General features: G+C 41.9%; 1 protein-coding gene across 1 annotated transcript; it reads left to right on the top strand.

Moving 5' to 3' along the window:
- Positions 1 to 11,609: 11,609 nt before the first annotated feature.
- Positions 11,610 to 21,584, top strand: LOC121861837 (angiopoietin-related protein 7-like). The gene is made up of 9 exons (XM_042359734.1): positions 11,610 to 11,915; positions 14,088 to 14,162; positions 14,357 to 14,431; positions 14,801 to 15,371; positions 15,599 to 15,682; positions 17,768 to 17,934; positions 18,109 to 18,235; positions 20,870 to 20,985; positions 21,259 to 21,584. The coding sequence occupies exons 1-9, from the start codon at positions 11,774 to 11,776 to the stop codon at positions 21,438 to 21,440; spliced, it is 1,539 nt and encodes a 512-aa protein (XP_042215668.1). The 5' UTR covers positions 11,610 to 11,773; the 3' UTR covers positions 21,441 to 21,584.
- The last annotated feature ends 1,105 nt before the right edge of the window (positions 21,585 to 22,689 follow it).

Here is a 22,689-nt window from a genome sequence, read left to right as displayed (position 1 = left end):
CGAGTTTGTGTGAGGCGAGTTTGTATGGGGGCGAGTTTGTGTGAGGCGAGTTTGTGTGAGGCGAGTTTGTGTGGGGGCGAGTTTGCATCGGGCCGACTTCACCTGAAACCAGTATGTACCGATCGTTGTGTTTGTTTGTCATGACCAACAACATAAAGTAGTGTAAATTTATTGGTGCACTTTAACAGATGAGTAGAAAAAGATGAAAAACAAATATATGGTTTAAGAGTTTATGTTGTAAAGACTAAAGTAATGGCTGTTTCGAAATTAAAAATAAATCTTTAAATAAAAATTGTGGTGAGCAAGAGGAAGTTATTTACAAGTGGAAAATTTTGTGTATTGGGGAAGTAACATTAGCTGTGATGGTCGATGTACGGAAGAAATCCAAATAAGAATAGGGCAATAAAAACACAGCACATAATAAACTAAAGAACCTAATGAAAAGGAACATTAACTTAATCTGAGAAAAAGGCTGTTGAAAGGTTTTATATATGGCAAGGTCTGATGTATGAGTCAGAAGCGAAGGTTATTGGTGATAGTATGAGTATAATGAACCATTTGTCTATGTAAGGCCATTTTATCAATATTAACCATTTTATCAGACGAGTGGAGGAAAAACAACGAAGAGGGCAGAATATGGCCTTCAGGAACACCAAGAGTAAGTGAGGGCAAACAGCACCGTCTTGAGTTATTGCCTTGTTGTACTGACCATGACCTGAGGTGTGTGTGTTGGTCTGGGCAGGTGAGAGAGTTTATGGCAGATGTCACTGTCAGAGGCTGTGTGTATGTGGGTGTGGGTGTGTGGGTGTGGGTGTGGTGTGGGTGGGGTGTGGGTGGGTGGGGGTGTGGGTGGGTGTGTGGGTGGGGTGTGGGTGTGGGTGTGTGGGTGTGGGTGTTTTCAGGCGGGACGCGAGTGAGAGTGAGGGTAATGGATGGTGACAGGGAGGAAAGTCCACACTGAATGGGTGTCACGTCAGGCCAGCCTTTCACTGCCTTGACTTGACTGATAGACGGTCAGCTCTGAGGCCTTGGTGGACGGTAGCAGGAGGGAGAGAGGAGGCAGGAAGGAGGAAGTAGGAGGGAGGAAGTAGGAGGGAGAAGCAGGAGGGAGGTGGTAGGAGGCAGGAGGAGGAGGAGGAGGAGGAGAAGGTAGGTGAGGACAGATAGACGGGTCAGCAGTGTTACCACCTATGCTGCGAATATGACTTCATTTATTCTTTGGTAACACTGCACAGCTCATAGCCAAGTTGAAGTTTCAGTAATGAGTTTTTTAAGCAGTTGGCAACGCTTATTACTGCTCTTAACACGAAGCAAAACTCCAAAAGAATCCAGTTAATTATGCCTTTAATAGAACTAATTTCCTCCAGACTATATTTAATATTATGAAAAATTTAGATTCTTTTTAATAATGTAATTAATGTTTGCTGCTTATATGTTTTTATATTTATTTACTATTTTATTAGCATTTTATATTATTATTATTATTATTATTATTATTATTATTATTATTATTATTATTAGTAGTAGTAGTAGTAGTAGTAGTAGTAGTAGTAGTAGTAGTAGTAGTAGCATTTATTGTTGTTGTTGTATTTTCACTTCACCTATTAACGTATTCTTATTCTTTGAGATAAAAATAGAACTAATATTTAAGGTGCGGCAATTAAGTAGTTATATATCATTAATTCGTGATGAAAGTAAACTGGATGTAACACCTTAATCACTCGGCGGGACACAGGTGAGATAACACAAGCTTACCTTTATGTTGTTATATATAGATAATAAATATGGCGTCTGGGTACACCTTATTATTACATCGTGTGTAGGGAATATGTACGCTCACAGACACGCACACAGACACGCACACAGACACGCACACAGACATGCTCACAGACAATTATTTACACACTTATGAAAACAGTGTAGTGGTAGTGTGTGTTGATGGTGTGGTAGTGATGGTACTGGTAGTGTGGTGGTAATGTGATGGTAGTGTGGTAGCGTAGTAATGTGGTGTTAGAGCGGTGTTAGTGTGGTGTTACTGTGGTGGTGGCAGCCTCCACTACCACAAAACAGTAGTATTCAGGTCACTACCACAACAGGTCAACACAGTAATACACAGGTCACTACCACATCAGGTCAACACAGTAATACACAGGTCACTACCACAACAGGTCAACACAGTGATACACAGGTCACTACCACAACAGGTCAACACAGTAATACACAGGTCACTACCACAACAGGTCAGCTTCACAAGTTATAAACGAGTGACCACAAAAGTTTAATTAAAAGGAGATTGATAAATGAAGCATCTGTGAAGAATGATGATGAAGTGTTGCAGCCTCACCTTCCTCTCCTGCAGGACGGTGTACGAGGAGGAGGGGAGGGGGAGGGGGAGGAGAAGGAAGAAGAGGGGGAGGAAGAGGAGGAGGGGAAAGAGAGAGAGAGAAAGAGAGAGAGAGAGAGAGAGAGAGAGAGAGAAAGAGAGAGAGAGAGAGAGAGAGAGAGAGAGAGAGAAACCCTCAGCCTCTGTTACATTGACTTTCTTTAATGTTTTTCCTATAATGGCCGGGGAGGAAGGAGGAAGCACTGGCAGGATGGAGGAGGAGGAGGAGATTTTTATTGTTTATATTTTTAGATTGCCTCCGAGGGGGTTAGTTTATTGGGCACCCCCTTACATCCTGTGCAAGGTGAAGCGCAGAAGTGTTTACAGCGCCCATCTGGGAAGCATGCGGAGTTCATGCTTGCCTTTATGACTCATGCATTAAGGGCGTAAAAGCCTGAAGGGTCATGGGTTTTGTCAGCAAGTTACATAAAGTGACAGAATGATGAGTGTGTGGGGGGAAATTCCCGGTACAATTTATCGGCTTATGACAAAGTGTGGCAGGTCCCTAATAATGTCAAGTGCCAGTCCATAGACATTGACAGTATTGAAGGACATACCTTTAAGTGTGATTGTGATGGCGTGTACGTCGGTAGTGTCGGCTTCAAGGGGGACGTCGAGAGGTTGGTAGGGGACGTCCTTCTTGGCGTAGATACGTAGTCGACTAACATGTCCGCAGGGTGGTCAATTGATGTGGAGAACTGGAGACGGCATGCCGATGGGTGGACGGGGGCAGCCGGGCACGGGGCAGGCTCGGTGTGGACGCCAGCAGTGGTGCCAGGCGGCGGTGGAGTAGGCCGTGAGCATGAGGGGCACACAGGGGGGCTACCATGTTGTGTCAGACCAGAAGAGGGGGGTGACTGGGTAGCAGCTGGAGGCAGGGGTAGTCTGTGTAGGTTGGAGATGGCGGTGGAGGAAGAGGAATTGAGCTGCATGACCTCTTGTTTTGCATAATCAAGGTCAAGCCACAAGAGTTTGGTTAGGAGAGGTTAGGATAGGTTAGATTAGGTTAGATTAGGATGATCGTATAATGTGGTCAGTGTAGTGTCTGTTAGTATACTGAGGATATCTCTCTCTCTCTCTCTCTCTCTCTCTCTCTCTCTCTCTCTCTCTCTCTCCTATGTTAGACGTCATTAAAGTCTGTAAAAAAATTCTCCAACTAAGATCATTTTCCTCCCTGTTGTCTCCCACCGTTTTCCTCCCTGTTGTCTCCCACCGTTTTCCTCCCTTGCATACATCACCATGATTATATATAAAGTATATTATATATTTCTCTCAGTATTTCTCACCTTTAGTGTTTCTCACCTGTGTTCTCTATAGAGTGAGAAATAGAGGTGATGTAGCATTACCTGTTTACACCTTAATGAGTGGTGATGGTCAGGTGTTTTGGTTGAGGGAATTGATACAGTGACGGAGGGGGAAGAGAGGGAGGGAGAGAGGGTGAGGGTGAGGGAGGGAGAGAGGGAGGAGAGAGGGTGAGGTGAGTAAGGGAGAGGGAGGGAGAGAGGGTGAGGATGAGAGAGGGAGGGAGGGAGAGAGGGGGGAGGAGGTTGGGAGGAGGGAGGAGGGATGATGGAGTGGTCAGTAGGAATGGAGAGGGAAATGAGGTAGGGGAGGGAAGAAGGGAGAGGAGAGAGTGGGGGTGAGGGGGAAGGAGAGAAGAAAAGAGAGAGATGAAATACATATATAAAAAAGAGCCCACCAGAATATATTTGTTCGACACGTCACGTCTGCTCAGTTGGTCCTCTCAACAAATAAAAATAAGTAAATAAAATAAATAAAACAGCAAAGTCGAATATTCTAACTCTTGTATTTTTCTTTTGTTTTTGTTTTTGTTTTTAATATTTAGAATTATAACAGCGCGGTGACCTGACTTGTGGGAGGAGGAGGAGGAAGTGTTATTTTTTTTAATAATAAGTTTGTTTATTGCAGCAATAAATATATACTGACGATGAAAGGATGGCAGTTGTGTGTGTGTGTGTGTGTGTGTGTGTGTGTGTGTGTGTGTGTGTGTGTGTGTGTGTGTGTGTGTAATAATAATAATAATAATTAACGGTTTATTGAAAAACTCTGCAGCCCGAAGGCTGAAAATATACATTGGACATAAATGACTTATTACATACATTGGTGTTTTAACAAAAGCCTTCATTAGAGAAAGGTGAAGGAACATACAGTGAACATACAGATTAATGTTTACACACGTAGATCATGTGAGCTGAGGTGTTGAGCAGCAGACACGTAGTGTAGTAACTCCCTCCCAGATGGTGTTAGGAAGGACCTCACGTGATGTAGTAGTTCCCTCACAGATGGTGTTATGAAGGACCTCACGAGGTGAAGTAATTCCCTCACAGATGGTGTTATGAAGGACCACACGTGGTGTAGTAATTCCCTCACAGATGGTGTTATAAGGGGCCTGACGTGGTGTAGTAATTCCATCACAGATGGTGTTATGAGGGGCCTGACGTGGTGTAGTAATTCCATCACATGAGGGGCCTGACGTGGTGTAGTAATTCCCTCAAAGATGGTGTTATATGAGTGAGGTGTGGTCCCAGGCCTTCCTATCGTAGACGGATTAACACATCGCTGGTTGTTGTTGGGTCTCACGGGCCGTTATCACTGGGTACCTGGGACCTCACTGTGTGAGGCTGTTACTGTTGAGTTGTTCTCACTGACAAGCACTGTTCACCTAACACCTCATGTTATATAGCGTAATATGAATTAAAGGGGGTTTTTAGGAATGATAGTGATGTGTGCAGTACAATATCCCGCCGACTTGGTCCACCTCCCACACTCCTTCATCAGTCCCCCCAACGTGTAATGTTTTAGGCACACCGAGAGAGCTGCTCCCAGACACGCAGTCCGTACATTGTAGAAAACGGCAGTGGAATTAGGGATGACTGCTGCACCGACTTCAAGGTTTATGGAAAGTTTGCCAGTGTTGCCTAAGATTTCGTAACTTAGATGACTTGGGATTTCCGATCACCCCTCTGGGAGGAGTGCTAGAGGGGGTTCTCTAGCTCTTTCACACTAGGTAGGCACATCCACCAAAAATAGGCTTCCAATCATTCAAAACCTTTACGGGTGATCGTATGGTATATGAACTACACGTAAATAATAATTACGTTACCCCACACAGTGCTCTGATGTTGCTGTGAGAGAAAATTGTATATTATAAAGACCCCAATAAATGTATAGTTTTTTTGTGTTTTTAATTTGAGACGTTGGACGAAATGCTTTGATACATATAACCCGGTATATCGTCATGTGTTAGTAACCTGCCTCCTTTATCGGTAACAGTATACAGTATGTTTTTATAAAATATCTGCTCTTAGAATATCACTAAAATTGCTCGGCATTTTGAAATTGAGGCAGTTTTGTAGGATGAAAGTCTCACCAGGGAATTTGATCTACATAGTAGATACAGAAATACTGTATACTGTAGTAGTACCAATACTGTGCCTCTGATCGACTGTACGAGAAATTGTAGATGTGAAGGAATTACCACGTAGATAAATATTTCCATTTCCTTTAAGTGTGTTGTTTCATTAATCATGAGGTGGTTCACTGTTTCGGGTCAGAGTTGAGGAGGTGTGACTGACTACCTGTTCCGTCACTTAGCCTTGCCAGGAGCGACTCTCTAAACTCATTTTAGAGAGTTGCTACCTAACGTGGACATTCTGTTTATCATAACTTAAGATATTTTTGGCTCGACATTTCTTTTTGGTTTGTGTGCCGGAATCGTGTGTTGCGGTGACCTGTGTGTGGCGATGACCTGTGTGTTGCGGTGACCTGTGTGTGGCGATGACCTGCGTGTGGCGATGACCTGCGTGTGGCGATAACCTGCGTGTGGCGATGACCTATGTGTGGCGATGACCTGCGTGTGGCAATGACCTGCGTGTGGCGATGACCTATGTGTGGCGATGACCTGCGTGTGTCGATGACCTATGTGTGGCGATGACCTGTGTGTGGCAATGACCTGCGTGTGGCGATGACCTGTGTGTGCTACAATAGTATGTGGTCTAAGGAGCTGTAGTTGTGTCTACCAGTTGTTTATAATTTACTGTGGATTCATTTTATTATTTGAGACATAATATTTTTGTTGTTATTTTTTGTTTTACTTTCATTACTTGAGTACTTTATGAATGAGCTACTTTATTACGTCTACTTTAATACATTGAACTTCGGATACTTTTACTTCTACTTGAGTAACATTTGGCTAGTGTAGCAATACTTTTGCTTAAGTAACAAAGTCCGATACTTTTTACAACTCTACCTAACCTAACCTCCTCTTCCCTCCTTTCTTTTATCTCCTCCTCCTCCTCTTCTGTTTATTCCTCCCCCTCCTTTTCTTCCTCCTCTTCTTCTTTTTCGTCCTCCTCTTTTCCTCCCCCTCTTCTTCTTCCTGCTCCTGCACCCTCTCCTCTCAACTCCGTACATTCACAGATGATACGCCGATTGTGATTGTTTAGTGCACGAGGACTATTCGCCTGACCTCTGTACTCCACGCCCTAAATTGTTTATCACACACACACACACACACACACACACACACACACACACACACACACACACACTAACCACTCCTTCATCACTTGTAAGTTAATCTTCTAAGTGCTGCCACAAGCAAGAGTGATGCATTATGTTAATTTCTATGACTGTGTGTTATTATCTGCTACCATCTAGTGCGTGACACAACACTCTGCTGAGATAAATAAAGGTCTTATATTTTATTATAATACTTTTTGATACATATCTGTAAGGAGAAGTTGTGCTTATATAATGTGTGTGTGTGTGTGTGTGTGTGTGTGTGTGGAGTAATTATCCATCTTCATTACAAATCACCAGGTGATTGTAAGACCAAACTCAACGAGGCTATTGTAAGGGAAGGAGATACAGAAGAAACTGGATCCTTGACGTTTGCCAGACTAGTCCAAGTTGGGAAAGAGATCCTCACTAAAGCGGAGGATCGCTGATAGGATAGAGGCAGTAGTGAAGAGGAGCTATGGTCAGGTTGTAACAGGGTCTCACGAAGTGACTGAGAGAAATGTAGGATCAGAACAGGCCCTGCAGAAGAGTGTTGAAAAGATTACAACCAATAGGCCTGCTGATATGGGAGAAGGGGGGACGCCGGGACGCAGGAACATTATAATAATATTTGGAGTCCCTGATAGTCAGTCAGGGAGCTGAAAGCAGGAAAACTCATAAAAAGATGGAGTGTCAGAAGATTTGCACAGAAGCTCTACAACTGTCCGCTGCCCCTCACGACGTGAGGAGGCTAGGGCAGAAGCAGGAGAATAAGTCCCGCCCCCCTTAGGATCACATTAGAGAATGAGGAAAAGAAATGGGAAGTTATTCGGCAGGCAAACACTTAGCAAGGAATGAAGCATTTCGGAACATATTCATAAGTCCAGATCGTACGTTAATGCAAAGGGAACAGCACAAGAAACTCCTGATGTGCTTGACGCAGAAGATTTGATGAAAAGGGGGACGGACATGGATGTGATATATACAAAGAGAAAGTAGTGGAGGCAAATGCATCTGTTCAGGACCAGGGGACAGCTAGACCCCCCCCCCACCCAGGAGGAGGCGTGCACCATGTAAACAATATCATCTCTAACCACACACCACAAGATACAGTGAGTTTAGTAAACGAAGCAGCTGTTGAGAATGTAGGGGGGCCGGAGTCACTACCAAGTTCAGAGACGCGACCGAGGATATTTCCGGCTTGAAAGTCATGTACCCTAATGCTCACACGTTCCTTGATAAGAGAGAGGAGTTTGAAACCCTACTTACGACACATCAACCCGATATAGTAGGTGTTGTAGAACTGTTGCACAAAAATAAGAGAATTGACCTGGAAGACTGTGAGTTCAATATAGATGAATATGACTCGTTTACGAACCTTTCTCAGGCAACTTGTAAGAGGGGTGTGGTTATCTATGTTAGGCAAGACCTTAGAGCCAACCGGGTGAGGGTGCGGGGAGTGGATGTTTTTGAAGAATCCAAGTGGTGTAAAATTAAACTAAAGGGGAGAGACTAACACATAAGAACATAAGAAAATAAGGAGTCTGCAATAGGCCGGTTGGCCTGTGCATGGCAGCTCCTGTCGAGAGTTACTACCACTCTCTATCATCCATGAATCTATCTAGCCTCCTTTTACAACTTTCCAGCGTTCCAGCACTTACTACAAAGTTGCTAAGCTTGTTCCACTCGTCCACCACCCTATTTGTGAACCAGTTCCTTCCTATCTCCCTCCTAAACCTAAACTTATCCAACTTAATTCCGTTGCTACGAGTCCTATCCTGCTCGGATATTATAAGAACTTTATCTACATCTTCTTTGTTGTTAATACTGCTATCATATCTCCCCGCACTCTTCGTCTTTCTAGGGAATGCAAGTTTAGTTTCTTTAATCTATCTTCATATGGAAGGTTTCTAAGTCCCGGAATCATTTTCGCCATTCTTCGCTGCACCGACAGTGAATTGATATCCATTCTATAAGGGCACCAGAACTGATCAGCATAATCGAGGTGCGGCCTGACTAGCGCAAGATATAGTTGTAATATGACCTCTGCACTCTTATTACTTACACTTCCAGATATAAAACCTAATACTCTGTTTGCCTTATTTCGAACATTAACACACTGTTTTCTAGGCCGTTATTAAGGCTGTATACATTAACAGCATTTGTTCTTCCAATATTAAGTACGCTGCACTTGTTGGTGTTGAATTTCATTTGCCATTTTTCTGACCACTCCTGCAGTTTATTTAAATCCTCCTGTAGTGCATTTGCATCCTGCCCTGAATTAATCTACCGCCCTATTTTGGTGTCATCCGCAAACTTGCTTATGTCACTGCTGATCCCCACTGGTTACACAGCCCCCACTCAGAGTGAACACCATCTATGCTGACCCTCTGTGTTCTATCGGTAAGCCATGATTTTATCCAATTTAAAACTTTACCCTCGATACCACGAGCCTTAACTTTTCTCATTAGCCTCTGGTGCGGTACTCTGTCAAACGCTTTGCTAATGTCTAAGTAAATAACATCGTAATTTCCGTCATTATCTACTACCTCGAAGACTTTCCTAAAAAGAGTCAGCAGATTTGTTAGAAAAGATTTTCCCTTTGTAAACCCTTGTTGAGAGTCGTAGAATAATTTGTTTTTCTCTAAAAGCAATCGGATGCTATTTGCTATAATTGATTAACAAAATTTCCCCACTACTGTCGTCAAACTAATCGGCCGGTAATTTGACGCTGATGCTCTGTCTCCCTTTTTTAATATGGGTACTACATTTGCCTGTTTCCACAAGTCTGGCACAACTCCCATGTCTAATGATTTTGTAAATAAATTAACGAGGGGTCCGCTAATCTGTTCCTTACACTCTTTTAAAACTTGAGGGAAAATTTCATTCGGCCCTGGAGATTTTGGCTTCTTTAATTTATTTATTTTCTTAAGAACATCCTCTTTTCTGATAGTGATATTCTTTAATTTCTCTTCTTCATTTCCCCTAAATATGAGTTTCACCTCTGGTATTTCCTTATGAATTTCTTCTGTGAAAACTGATAAGAAGTAGCTGTTTAATGCTTTGCTTATTTTCTCACTATCATCGGTCACTCCCCCTCTCTCTGTCTCTAAAGGTCCCACTTTGTCCTTGACCTTTGTCCTATATACCTGGAAAAATCCCTTGTGATTCGCCTTGGATTCTCTTGCTATCCTGATTTCGTAGTCCCTCTTTGTCTTCCTTACATTTTTCTTAACATTCCTAGATAGTTCATTATACCTATTTCTGAGCTGCTCCTCCCCTCCCTTTAATTTCTTATAAATTCCTTTCTTTATTCCTGTCATGTTTAAACTTTTTCGTCATCCACCTTGGCTCATTCTTATTTGACCTAATTTTTCTGTATGGCATATTTTGTTCTTGTGCTTTACGTAGTATACTAGTGAATATATTATAGTCATGATCAATTGTTGTGTCGCCGGTGACCTCACCCGTTCCTACCGGGGGCTGACCTGACTGTTCCTTGGCGGCCTCACCTAGGTACCTTCTTAACCCCTCATAATCCGCCGATCGAAAGTCTGGGACTCTGACCATATTGTCATTGTTTTTCGTTTCCCAATTTAGGGTGAACCTGATTTCTCTGTGATCACTGTTCCCTAATTTTTCCCTACTGTGATATCTCTGATTATATTTTCGATATTTGTTAATACTAGGTCTAATATATTGTCACCTCTAGTAGGTTCTGTAATTAGTTGTTTTAAGAAAATTGTCCTATACTGCATCTAGGAAGTCTTCAGATTCATAGTCACCTACAATGTTGTCCCAGTCAATATTTCTGAAGTTGAAATCCCCCATAATGCACAGGTTGTTGTATCTTGCTGCCCTACTCATTTCCTGCCATATGGGCAGAGCTGCTTCTTTCCCAAGACTTGGGGGCCTGTAAATCCCTCCCATAATTAGTTTTTCTCTTCCTTCCGCAAGTTCTACCCATACAGACTCGGTTCCTATTTCACCCTTTATTGAATTATTAATACAACATTTTAATGTATCCCTGACGAAGAGTGCGACCCTCCCCCTTCCTACCTTCCCTGTCCTTGTGAAAAAGGTTGTACCGTTTGTCCTGAGTAACAAATTTTATTCCCCAGGACCTGCTTGTTTTTTGACTCCCACTTACCCTTACCCCTCTCTACTGCCCCCTCTTTGGAGTAACAATTTCACGCTCCAGGGATGCAGACAACGTCTTTATCCCTGCGCGAGACAAGTGTACTCCGTCACGACTGTACAGGTAATCATTGCCATAGAATGGTTGCCAGTTATCAATGAACGCCAAACCATTGCTCGCACAATGTTTTTCCAGTCGGCAATTTATAGCAATTGCCATGGACAGCCATTCACCACCAACTCCTCTTCTAGGCAAGGCCACATACTATCGGGATCCCTCCCCTATCTCTAACCTTCCCCAGCGCCTCCCTATACCTCTTGAAAAGTTCCCTTGATTTAAATAATTAATGTACAAGAAAGAATAGGTTATCGGGTTTAGTTTGGTCAGTAATTAATGTCATCTCTCACTTTATATGGAATAATGTGACGATAATCTGGTTTTGACAAGTGTAAACAAATGAAGGAGTAAAGTTTCTCTTGGTGACTCGATACTATACGTACCAGGAACCTCGTGCCCCGCCCCCTCTTACTCTCACTCCTCCCCTCCTATCACTCCGCCTTCTCCCCTCCATCAGTCTCCCTCTTCTCACTAGATCGAGTCCCGTCCTCTCACTCGATCGAGTCCCGTCCTCTCACTCACACTCCACCCCTACTCCGAGGTCGATCTTGTAGCTACTGATAAACAAGTGTGTGTGTGTGTGTGGCCACTTTTTGTGTCGTCCTTACACTACCATGCATAAGCTCCTCTTGATCATAGCAGTGGTGGGATGGCGGGTGGCGTTGTCCAGTGAGATGATGCAGCAGACCACGGGCGAGGCTACCTTCTACGTAGCGGGGCAAGAGGAACTCCATTCACTACTAGTTAGTCAGCTGGGTAAGTATGCTATATTTATACACGACAACTCTACCATAACTACTTGGTCTCTCTAGAGGTACATGTGAGGGCCGCACCCCATGGTTCAGTGTTAGTACAGGAGGAAATTAGAGCACCTGCGATGTTCAGCAGTGCCACATTGGACAACGTCCTCCTCACTGGCAATGTACAGTATACTGGTGTCGTGTTAGGTGCAGGAGGAACAGAATCACATCTTCATGCGGAATCACTGGTACGATTAATGTCACTGTCGTAAATATGTGCAGTCTGGTGTATGATTCTCTGGTACAGTAGTCACGTGGGTTAAATTGACAAAATCGCGAAAATATATGAAATATTACGAAATCCAGATAGTGCTAAAAGTGCCAAAGCAATGTGGTAACACTCAGAGTTTTATTTTGCCATATTGGCGAAGTAAGGTAGCCGGTGACGTATTTAATACGTCATTGTTCCTGAAATTTTTTTTTTCACAGGTCCAGTTGTAATACAGGAGGAAACTGAAGTACCCGGAAAAATCCTGCAACATTCGGTAAAGTCATACAAAACAAAACCCTTCTCACATTCGATCAGAATTCGAACCCGAGCCACGGTGATGAGAACCGGATGCCCTATTTTGTAATTGTTAAGACGTTAATATCCTCTATCTTGCGAGCCTTGGCAGCTCCCGGGGGTAGTGGCACGCCCCTTAAGACTACCAATAAAACTATATATTGTACTAGTTATAATCTTTTTAGTGGCTGGTGTTATCAGGAATCTTTGTGTCTCAATTGTGAAGAGATCATTATATTCTCCACATTCTTCTCTTTCATCATCATCAATCGTCATCATCATCATCATCATCATCATATTATTATTATTATTATTATTATTATTCACCTAAACTTGAATATACGCAACACATTCCATAAATCCCTTAACACCCTTAATAGAATATTCCTCGCCCCTTAACATACTTCATAGAATGTTCCTCACCCTTAACACACTTCATAGAATATTCCTCGCCCCTTAACATACTTCATAGAATGTTCCTCGCCCCTTAACATACTTCATAGAATATTCCTCACCCTAACATCACACACCGAGCACTACACCTGACACTGGTGACTTTTACGGAACTTCATGAAACAAAAGACAGTCGCCAAATCGCCAATTTCACTCCTGCTTATTATAGGCATTGACGGAGCTCTTGCTTCAATACCATCTGTAAGCCTTCAAGATATATCCAGATGTATTATTGACAGATTGATAAATATTTATTCAGTAAACTCGCCATACAAGTTTATAATGATTCAGCGTGAACATAGACAGTGCATGTGTACAGTATATACAGGGATTGCAGGTATACAAACCAATACACAATTACAGTTCAGGTTTACAATGTACTGTACAGTCCCCCGAAAAGTATCGTTAGCCATGGGATCGATGTGGTTCGAGGCTTTCCGAGCTATGTTACCTGACCTGTTTCTGAACGATTGGTAGTTCTACATACCTGTCCTTTGAGCATGAATGAGTTTATATGTTTTCGATTGATGTGAATCCTCCGAGGCTTCAGATCATAAATTACATGTCGGAGTGGATGTCGTAAATGAACAACGATGCCATGCTAGCCATCAACGGGATCTTACATCGAATAGAACGAGGAATTATCGGGGAGACTTCGCAACATGTGAGAGGTGCTACAATTGGCCTTCACAACAAGGTAGACGTAACGCTGAGAGACCACGGCGAACTGGAGGGAGCGAGCCCACAGTGTCTAGTATGCCATACAGGGACGACCCCCTCCCCCAATCCTAACCCCATCTGTAGGTGTTGTTGATATGGCGAGCAGGCTTAGCGGACCAACTTATGATGATGCACTGGGGACCATATCAAAGCATTTCTTCCAGCGTTTCACATTGTGGCGACGGAAAATATAACGATACTTTTTGGGAGGACTGTACATAGACAGTGCAGGGATACCAACAATGTACAATGACAGTTCATGTATATAAACATTGTACAGGGTTGGTACTACTGACCCCTGACTGCAATAATAGTTTGTTATTTTTCTTCCCATATTTTCCATCCCCAGAGTTCAGACCAACACTGATCCTCTGACTGCCACGGAGATGATGATTCACTCAGGTATTGTTGGTTTAGTTTCTGCCTAAATGTTCAACTTTTCACTTTCAGCCATGCAGTCGCTTCTGACAAATATGTCCCAAGACTTTACCGCTCACCTGGCAGAGTACAAAGCCGCTACAGGAGGTAATATTCGTTAATCATCTTTCTCATGTTCGTTTTTATAGATATCTTAATGAACACAATGTACAGTATATAGATCAGCAGAATCTACCTAACTGGCACTGCAAATATTTAAACACAATAACTTTTTTTGTAGTACCAAGTTAATCGGTGTTTTAAGCGGTCATATAATATTGTTATCCTTCACGTACTTACAGAGTCTAAATCAGTGCTGGCAAACTTGTCCCAGGCCTTAACCGCCTACTTGACGAAGAACGCGACAGCCGTCCATGGTAATGTTTCTCTCAGTTATAGAAAAGTTATTACTATTGTTGTATGTTCTTGGCAATGGTCTTATACTGCATTAACACTTTTACCCTAAGGAACCCATAGAGTAATGAATGATATGGAAAGGCTTTTCTTTTTTAACTCCCTTCTGGCCAGAGTGTGGAGAGCTTTCTCAAAATGTCTTTATTTTCAACTTCTTCTCACCATGTAAATAACCGAATTATAATATTCAGTCATTGAGGATTTCCTACACACAAACACACAAACACACACACACACACTTTTTTGTTGACAAAAATAAAATTAGTTCTACTACTTTCGGATGCTCAATTAATGGACGACCAGTTAATGGAAACTTTCAATCATCACGACAGCTAATGAACACGATGTCAACAACATCAACATGCATCTGCTGCAGGAGGTGGAGGAGCTACGACAAAAGGTCATCATGCATGAGACACAGGCTCTCGAGATGGCCGACCAACTACAGGAGAAGGAAGGTATTCTACAAAAACAAGAGGAAACGATACAGACCCAAAATAATACGCTACAAAGTTACCTGGAGACTCGACATGAGATGGAAGAGACATTACAAGAACAGAACCTTGCCCTTCAGCAGCACGTCCAGTCCCTACAAGAACAGAAGGAGATAACAAGAAAGAGGGAGGAAGACCTTAAAGAAAAAGAAGAATCCTTAAAGCTACAAAAAGTTATGATACAACAACAAGAGGAGATGCTGAGACACAGAGGAAACCTCTCGCAGCAACAACAACAAATACTACACCAAACCAACAGAGAACATGAGACATTGAAGATGGACTTTGAGAACCAGGCCAACAGGACACGACAACTCGAGGAAGAATGCCAAAGTTTAGAGGAAGCTAAGGTCATCCTCGAGGATCAACTGCAGGAGTGTCGGCAGAATGTAACCAAAGTCACCGTAAAGTTAGTATTTGGTGGATTATCTTATTTTATCCAAGTACCCGGTAATGTCATTGTTTATATGTAGTAACTATAAGACTAACTGCCGTGATAACGGAAGTATTAAACTTTATATACTGGTGTGTGTGTGTGTGTGTGTGTGTGTGTGTGTGTGTGTGTTACAAGTCACCAGCAGAAACACGTTGTTCACATATTTTATGTTTACTAACTTCCTGATGATGGCCTCACAGGACCACTTCCCCGACTGTAGACTGTGATGGACTCTACCAGCAGGGAATGGTGGAGAGCGGAGTGTATACAATCTTCCCGGCCTGGTAAGTCCTCTCTCCGCCAGGTGGTGGTAATGTTCACTCCACGTGTTATCATCCCACAACAAAGCAACACATGTCTGTATCGTAGTAGTGTTGTAGTTTTCATAGTTCTTTAAGCAGACTTAATATCATATCATCAACTGAACACAGAAAACAACAACAGCATCACAGTCATCTAATAATTTGGTTATTATTCATTACTGGCGCGTCACCCTTTAGTAGCCATAAAGCTTCATTAACATGCAGTGATGGACCTAAGAGTCAAGACACGGTTTTGGTCCATCTCAGGAGCGTTTTACACAGGTCGTGGATCCATCGATGGCTTATTGTCTACGGACGTGATACGAGTATTGTGGTGATCAACTGGATAACTTGTGATCAATCAGAGTACCGTCCTCACATCCGAGGGTTATCAATCCTCCAAGATTTTGTATCTCTCTGGGACCCAGATTTTAATTCATTCATCCATCCCAGTCTCTGCCTTCTCCCGGCCCTTCTACCCCTGTTATTATTCGTTCAACCCTAAATACATGATCAAAATATCTCTTTTTTTTTTTTTACATTTCAAGTATTTCTCTTGAATTTTTTGCTAACCGTAGTATTTCTTCGTATGTCTTCCTGTCAGTGTAACTTACTCTTAATATTCACCTACAACACCACATTTCAAAGGCCTCTAACCTCTGTCTGCTGAGAGTGTCCTCGCTGCTGACCATATACAGCAGAGCCTCTCAGCAGCCTTTTTCTCCGAGTGATGATAATGTCCCTTTTCATTAGGTCTTTTACATTATCAAATGCTGTTTTTGCTTTACATATTATTCTTGTTTTGATGTCTTCCGTACATCGACCATCACAGGTAATGCTTCTTCCCAAATACACAAAACTTTCCACTTGTTTAGGTTTCCTGTTGCCTACCATACGTTTTATTCTTTCATTACCACTTATAACTTCTCTTATTAAAAATTCTGATTTCTTACTCCCTGTCTAACTTTGAACCAATTAGTAAGTTCATTATTTACTAACACTGCAGCTGACCGTTGCCAATAAATATATTTTAGAAATATAACATCTGCTTCACTATTGCCTAGTTCTTCCAAGACCTCTACACGTTTATTGTCCTTTACATTATCAAAAGCTTTTCAAAATCAACAGAGCAGATATGCATATTTCTTTGAACCTCTAAAGCTCTTTCACTCACAATTTTCAAACCAAATATAGCTTCTCTATTTCCTTTTCCCTTATAAATCCATTTTTATCTAACTCACATCGCAGGCATGAATTATTGAGCTAATTGTTCTAAACAGGGTGCACTCTAAGGCTCTTGGCGTTTTACGTAACAATACAAATATTGATTTTTTTAAATAACTGTTAAGGTCTCCTTTCAAGTATTATAGAATTACGTATTCTAATCCAATATAATATCCCATCCTTGCTCATTTGTTTTATAAATTCTGTTGAAAGCTGATGAAACCCACAAGCTTTACCATTTTTCATTTTGTTCACAGCTGCCTCAACTTTAGATTTCAGAATTGGTAGTTGATCTTTATTTCCTCTTCATTTCTTACCTCTACTTTATCCTCATCATTGTGTAGTTCTTCTACCTACTCTGCCCATCTCTCTTTTACTGTTTTCCTCAATCAGGATCTTATTGTCGTTGCCTTTATTAGTCCCACTCCATTTGTACCTTTTTTCTGGTTCATTTGTTTAATCTTTCTGTATATTTCCCTACAGTTATACTTTCTGTCGCCATCTCCTATCTCCTTGCATTTCATTTTATACCATCATACAGTCCAGCCTCATCCTTTAATCAACTTTCTTCGTTTATCCATTTTCTTTCAATTTTCATTTGTCGATCAACTCTTAGCCTCGTTCCTCCTGTGCCCAATAAGTTTTTCCACACTTTCAAACATTATTTCTTTGTAATTATTATATTGTTCTGTTTCTTATTTATCAAAGTCTTCGTCCAGCAATAATGAAAATCTTATTATAAGTATTTGTTAATGTGTGATAAATTCTAATTCTTTCCATATCTGAAAAGTAACTTCAAATAAATACTGGTGCTGTTATAATTACCTGAACGGTGTTGATCAGTTCCCAAATAGGTGTAAGTGTTCTGTGCCAGATACACGAGGAACCAGGGAATTATGCCTGGACGGTGATCCTCTCTCGCCGCCGTCAAACTCCACAAGTGGACTTCGCCAGAAACTGGCAAGACTACAAGAATGGTTTTGGGGATCCAGACGGAGAATATTGGCTGGGTAACGAGATTTCTGTCGTAAAGTTTTGTTGTTTGCGTTAGTTAACATGCTCTTAAGTTGTTGATAGCCTGATGAAGCGCAATTAACATAACATTATTGATTTGAATTGACAATCAACAGCTGTTACATTCCCAACCACACCAGTAAATGCCAATATTTTGTGTTCAATTACAGGAAATGACAACATCCACGCGCTGACTGGTGGAGGCTCTTACCACCTGAGGCTGGAGGCCACCAACCTAGAGGGAGAAAAACGATTCGCTGAGTGGGAGCACTTCAGTGTTGCTCACGAGGACTTCCAGTAAGGCGTCCACCACTACTCTCCTCACATCTTGGATTAGTATCCTTCAACGTGTTACACCTTGGTACCATGATGTGTTACACCTTGGTACTGTGATGTTACAATTTCTTCTGTAACATCTTGGCCAGTTACACATATTTAACATGTTTGGGTGACATAGTACTGTAGGCATCATATAAGCAACACATTTCCAACAAAAGAAAGTGATTTAGAATCTAACACAACAAAAACCAAGGAAAGGAAAAACACGCCACTAAAATATTAGCCCACCCAGCAGCCCGACAGTGGGGGCTTGCCTATCCCTCTTTGGAAAAGTTCCAGCAGACGCCCTTGAGTTTAGTGTGTTAGATGTATTAAATTCCAATTTTGAAAGAAAATGTGTATTTTGAGGAAAGCGGTCAAAACCACTCCACCACTTGATGATTAAAGATCGAGGTTTAAAATTGTAAATTTACAAGTATGCCTAATTTGTATTCATTAATGGTCATTGAATTAATTAAGACATATATAATAGTTAAAAAGTGAATTACTCTACGCCTTTAAGTTTTAAATAACGTTTTTAATGGTTTTACTTTAAACTAGACTGACTTTACCGTTTAAGCACATTAATTCTGATTTTCCAGGTATAGAGTTTCACCTAAAATCACTTGACACTTTGGGCCGAAAAAATATCGTTGATGAAAGTCTCAGTGCAGGTAGTCCACGACAAGCTGATGAAGGATATGTGGTTAAAATTGTGAAATTTTGGTAATGACTTGTCCTATTGATTTCGAAAAATAAATTATTTTTTAATGCTAATTACTCGGCATGATTTTCGATGGCAAGTTTTTGCCATTTTGTGTTATTCTGGGCGTATGAGCTGCCAGTAAGGCCAGCTCAAACCTCGTGACGCGCCATTCACTGTCTCAGGGAGGGAGGAAAGCCTGGCACGGTGCGGCACTAGTCGTAGGGCACCTTGAAGCTGCTCGAGCTAGGGTGGTTAGCAGCTAACAGGCGCTATGCGTTAGTTTCACATGGGATTGATTGCAAGGACTGGGGAGCAACGCCGAGCAACGCTATCTTAGCCGGCTCTTCACATTGATGCCCACGACCCACCTTTAGAGCGCATTAGAGCCTTGGCACTCGACGAGACGGAGCGTCGTTGTGCTAAAGATGGCCGGAGTTATAGTCCAGGCAACGGTGTACAGTGAATTGTCAGTTGGATCTACGTTGGGGCATAAGTGATCATACGTGAGTACAGACATTGTTTCACTGACTCTAGAGTCTAGACACTCCATCACTTTGTCTAGTGTGTTAAATATTATTGTGATTATCTTGACACTGAGGCGCTGTCTTAATACACATGTCGGAATTACGTCTCTTTCCTCTTATTGTAAAGTCGTCATTCGTCGACCGTTTGTTCCGTCTTCATTAATATCATATTTGTGACGAATTCTATCTCTGCTTGGCCTCGCCTGTTATTTCTCTATACATAACAAATAGTGTGGACATATTTGGGAGCTATTTGTGTTTTCTTTCTACTGGGTGTGTATGGTGACATAGAACTAAAGTTTTCGGGCCATTGTGAGAAGAAGGTGAATTAAGCAGCTAAGCTAGTAGGTCTTATAAGAAGGTCGTTCAGATATTTAGACGGTCACTCGTAACGCTCTTCAAGAATGAGGTGCTTCCCTGTCACGAGTATTGTCACCCCGTCTGGTCCCCAATAAATGCTAGAGACTGTCAGTTGATCGAAAATGTCCAAAGGAGGGCCACCAGGCTGGTGCCTGCACTTCAGCACCTCAGGTACCCAGAGAGATTAGTACGCCTGCTACTGCCTGCTGAGTGTAGGACAACCTCCCTCCCCCCCACCCCCCGGAAAAAATGTCCTGGGACAAAACCCCCTTGAATAAACCTAACCTAACCCAAGGGGTTTTGTCCGGACCCCGCTACTGCCTAGCTTATACTGTAGACGGGCATGGGGTAACCTAATTAAAGTTTATAAACTTGGTCGAGTGTCCATGCCTGGAGCTGGCGGATGCCCGCTCGCCCCACAAGGGTCACAGCTCAGGGCTGAAGAAGCCACAAATGCAGAAAACTGTGAGGGAAAACTTTTTCGGAGTGACAATTGTAAACTCTTGGAACAACCTGCCAGAGAGTGTTGTGACGGCACCGAGTGTGAGCTCTTTCAAGACCAGACTTGACCAACACTGGAGCAGGTTCAGATACATTCAGGAGCCAGTGCATGCCCAGTACTTGCCAACTGTGCGTAACAGAGACGTGACCGACAGCCCAAGCAGCGAACAGGACAAAGTAAAAAGTAAAAGTATTATCACAAGAATGAAGTTGGCTTTTGTACATCTAGGTTTCCTTCTCCCAATAGGAGAGATCCGCTGTTACAATGATAAACACATGAATTTCCAATTTTGAGAAGAATTTTTTTTCGGAATGCTCAAAATCTCAGTATTGCGCAGTCCTCTACAAGTTGATTGATAGTTATGTTGTGTTTTGTGATGGATTGCGGGAAGTAAATGATGATATTTGATTGAAGAAAATTTAATATGCGTTTAAACTGAGGTCAACATTTAATGAACCCATGTAGTTCGTTTATAGATTCTATATACTGTACTGTATAATAGACAGCATTCTCTTCTTCAGGTACAGACTCAGGTTGCATAGTTACAGCACCATAAGCACTCTAGGAAACGTCTTTGTTGAGATCGATGATGTGACGTTCTCGACAGATGACCGTGACTCCGACAACTGGTCCAAAAGTAAGTGATGGCGTGTTTATGTTTGAGTTTTCTCATATTAACTGGCACACACACACACACACACACACACACACACACACACACACACACACACACACACACACAAACCGTATCAATTCAGTATTATCCATGATCGTCACACCAGTAAGACGACAAATATTTTCAAAAGTTGGAAGTGAACGCTTGGGAAGACGCAGTAAATTAGTATTATAAGTGATTTATACAATAATGTGACTAAATGAAGAACGTCACGTTATTATCATCATCACACAGGCTGTTCGGCTAGTCGTGGTCATGGAGGCTGGTGGTTTAACAGGTGTGGAGGCGTCTACCTAACATCTCCAATTGGTAACGTTAATGATGACTTCACTCTCATGTCCACCTGGTACTTCACCAAATCTTCCCGATCCTATGTGGGGCTATCGGAGGTGAAACTGATGGTCCGCCGCCAGTGACCGTCACCCAAGATGATGGCCTGGACTTGAGAATTGGATGTACCCAAGAATAACGACACACACTCTCTCTCTCTCTCTCTCTCTCTCTCTCTCTGTTAACATCACACGGCTGTAGTAAATATTAAATGTTATGTAGTATTTTCATTGCTTCTTTTTTTTACTAATAACCTTCTATGTGGATTGTTGTGCTTCTGTCAGACATATAGTGCAGCGTCTATTACTTCTGTCAGAGCAGAAGATATTACAAAAATTTAACTCCATTGGTCAAATATTACACTTGTAAAATGGTGTGAAACCCAGGACACGGCTGAAGTCCGCAGGTACAAAGCTGCTTCAAACTTGATCCTTACCTAGAATTGTCATCAGCTTCCTTAACTATCCTAACTTTGCCACACTCCAATGCTGAAATCGAAAATGTTTATCAAATAAACTTGGTTAAGAGCAAGCTAAGGAATAAAATGAAAAGAGACACCATTAATGCATTACTTCACCTTCACTATGGCCTTAAAAGGATATCAGAAACTTGTGTAACATATGACTTTCCAAATGATGTTCTCGACCTTGTAACCTCAAGTCATAAGTATGAGCAGTCAAACAAAAGTGCATCAGACAAGCCGTCAACATTGTCCACTGATGAAAATGAAGATGACGATGATGTGCTAAACATTATATTACAAGATGTGACTAATTAAAAGGTAAAAAAAGAGCTAGTATGGAAAACATCAATTAAAATACGTAGTTCCTTCAATTTCTGTTTAAATATGTATGCATTGAAGAGTTAGCCATATTTCCAGCCATATTGTTTTCAGTTTAGCCAGTTTCTAGCACTGCACCACACCACACCAGACGTCAACATGAGGTGACCAGTCATCAGAGTGAGATATTTATTACGATTTATAACGAACGGCACATGAAGTTGACAGTTTAGTGACTACAACCTATGAGAATATACATCCATTTACAAGTTATGTCGTAAAGGACGTTCTAATAATGACTGAAATATACACCGTGCCCAAATTCCCAACATGTTAGTTTAAAGGGAATACTGAACCTTTAATGCTCCTGAAAACAGTCATAATGAATTACCATCCGATACTTATAAAAGTTTTCTGTGTATATATTTGTTGATATACGAACACTGGAGCGATGCAGCGTAGAAAATATGAAGTGATGGACGATGGCAAACGGGATCTAAGAAACTTCAACGAACAGGTGAGTGAAAGTTTACTTTTTTTTTAGGTTAAGGTGG

Source organism: Homarus americanus, unplaced genomic scaffold (genome assembly GCF_018991925.1).
Source record: "Homarus americanus isolate GMGI-L3 unplaced genomic scaffold, GMGI_Hamer_2.0 scaffold57922, whole genome shotgun sequence".
NCBI classification, from domain to species: Eukaryota; Metazoa; Arthropoda; class Malacostraca; order Decapoda; family Nephropidae; genus Homarus; species Homarus americanus.
The sequence above is the reverse complement of the archived record's forward strand: the minus strand, read 5'-3'. Positions and strand labels throughout refer to the sequence as shown.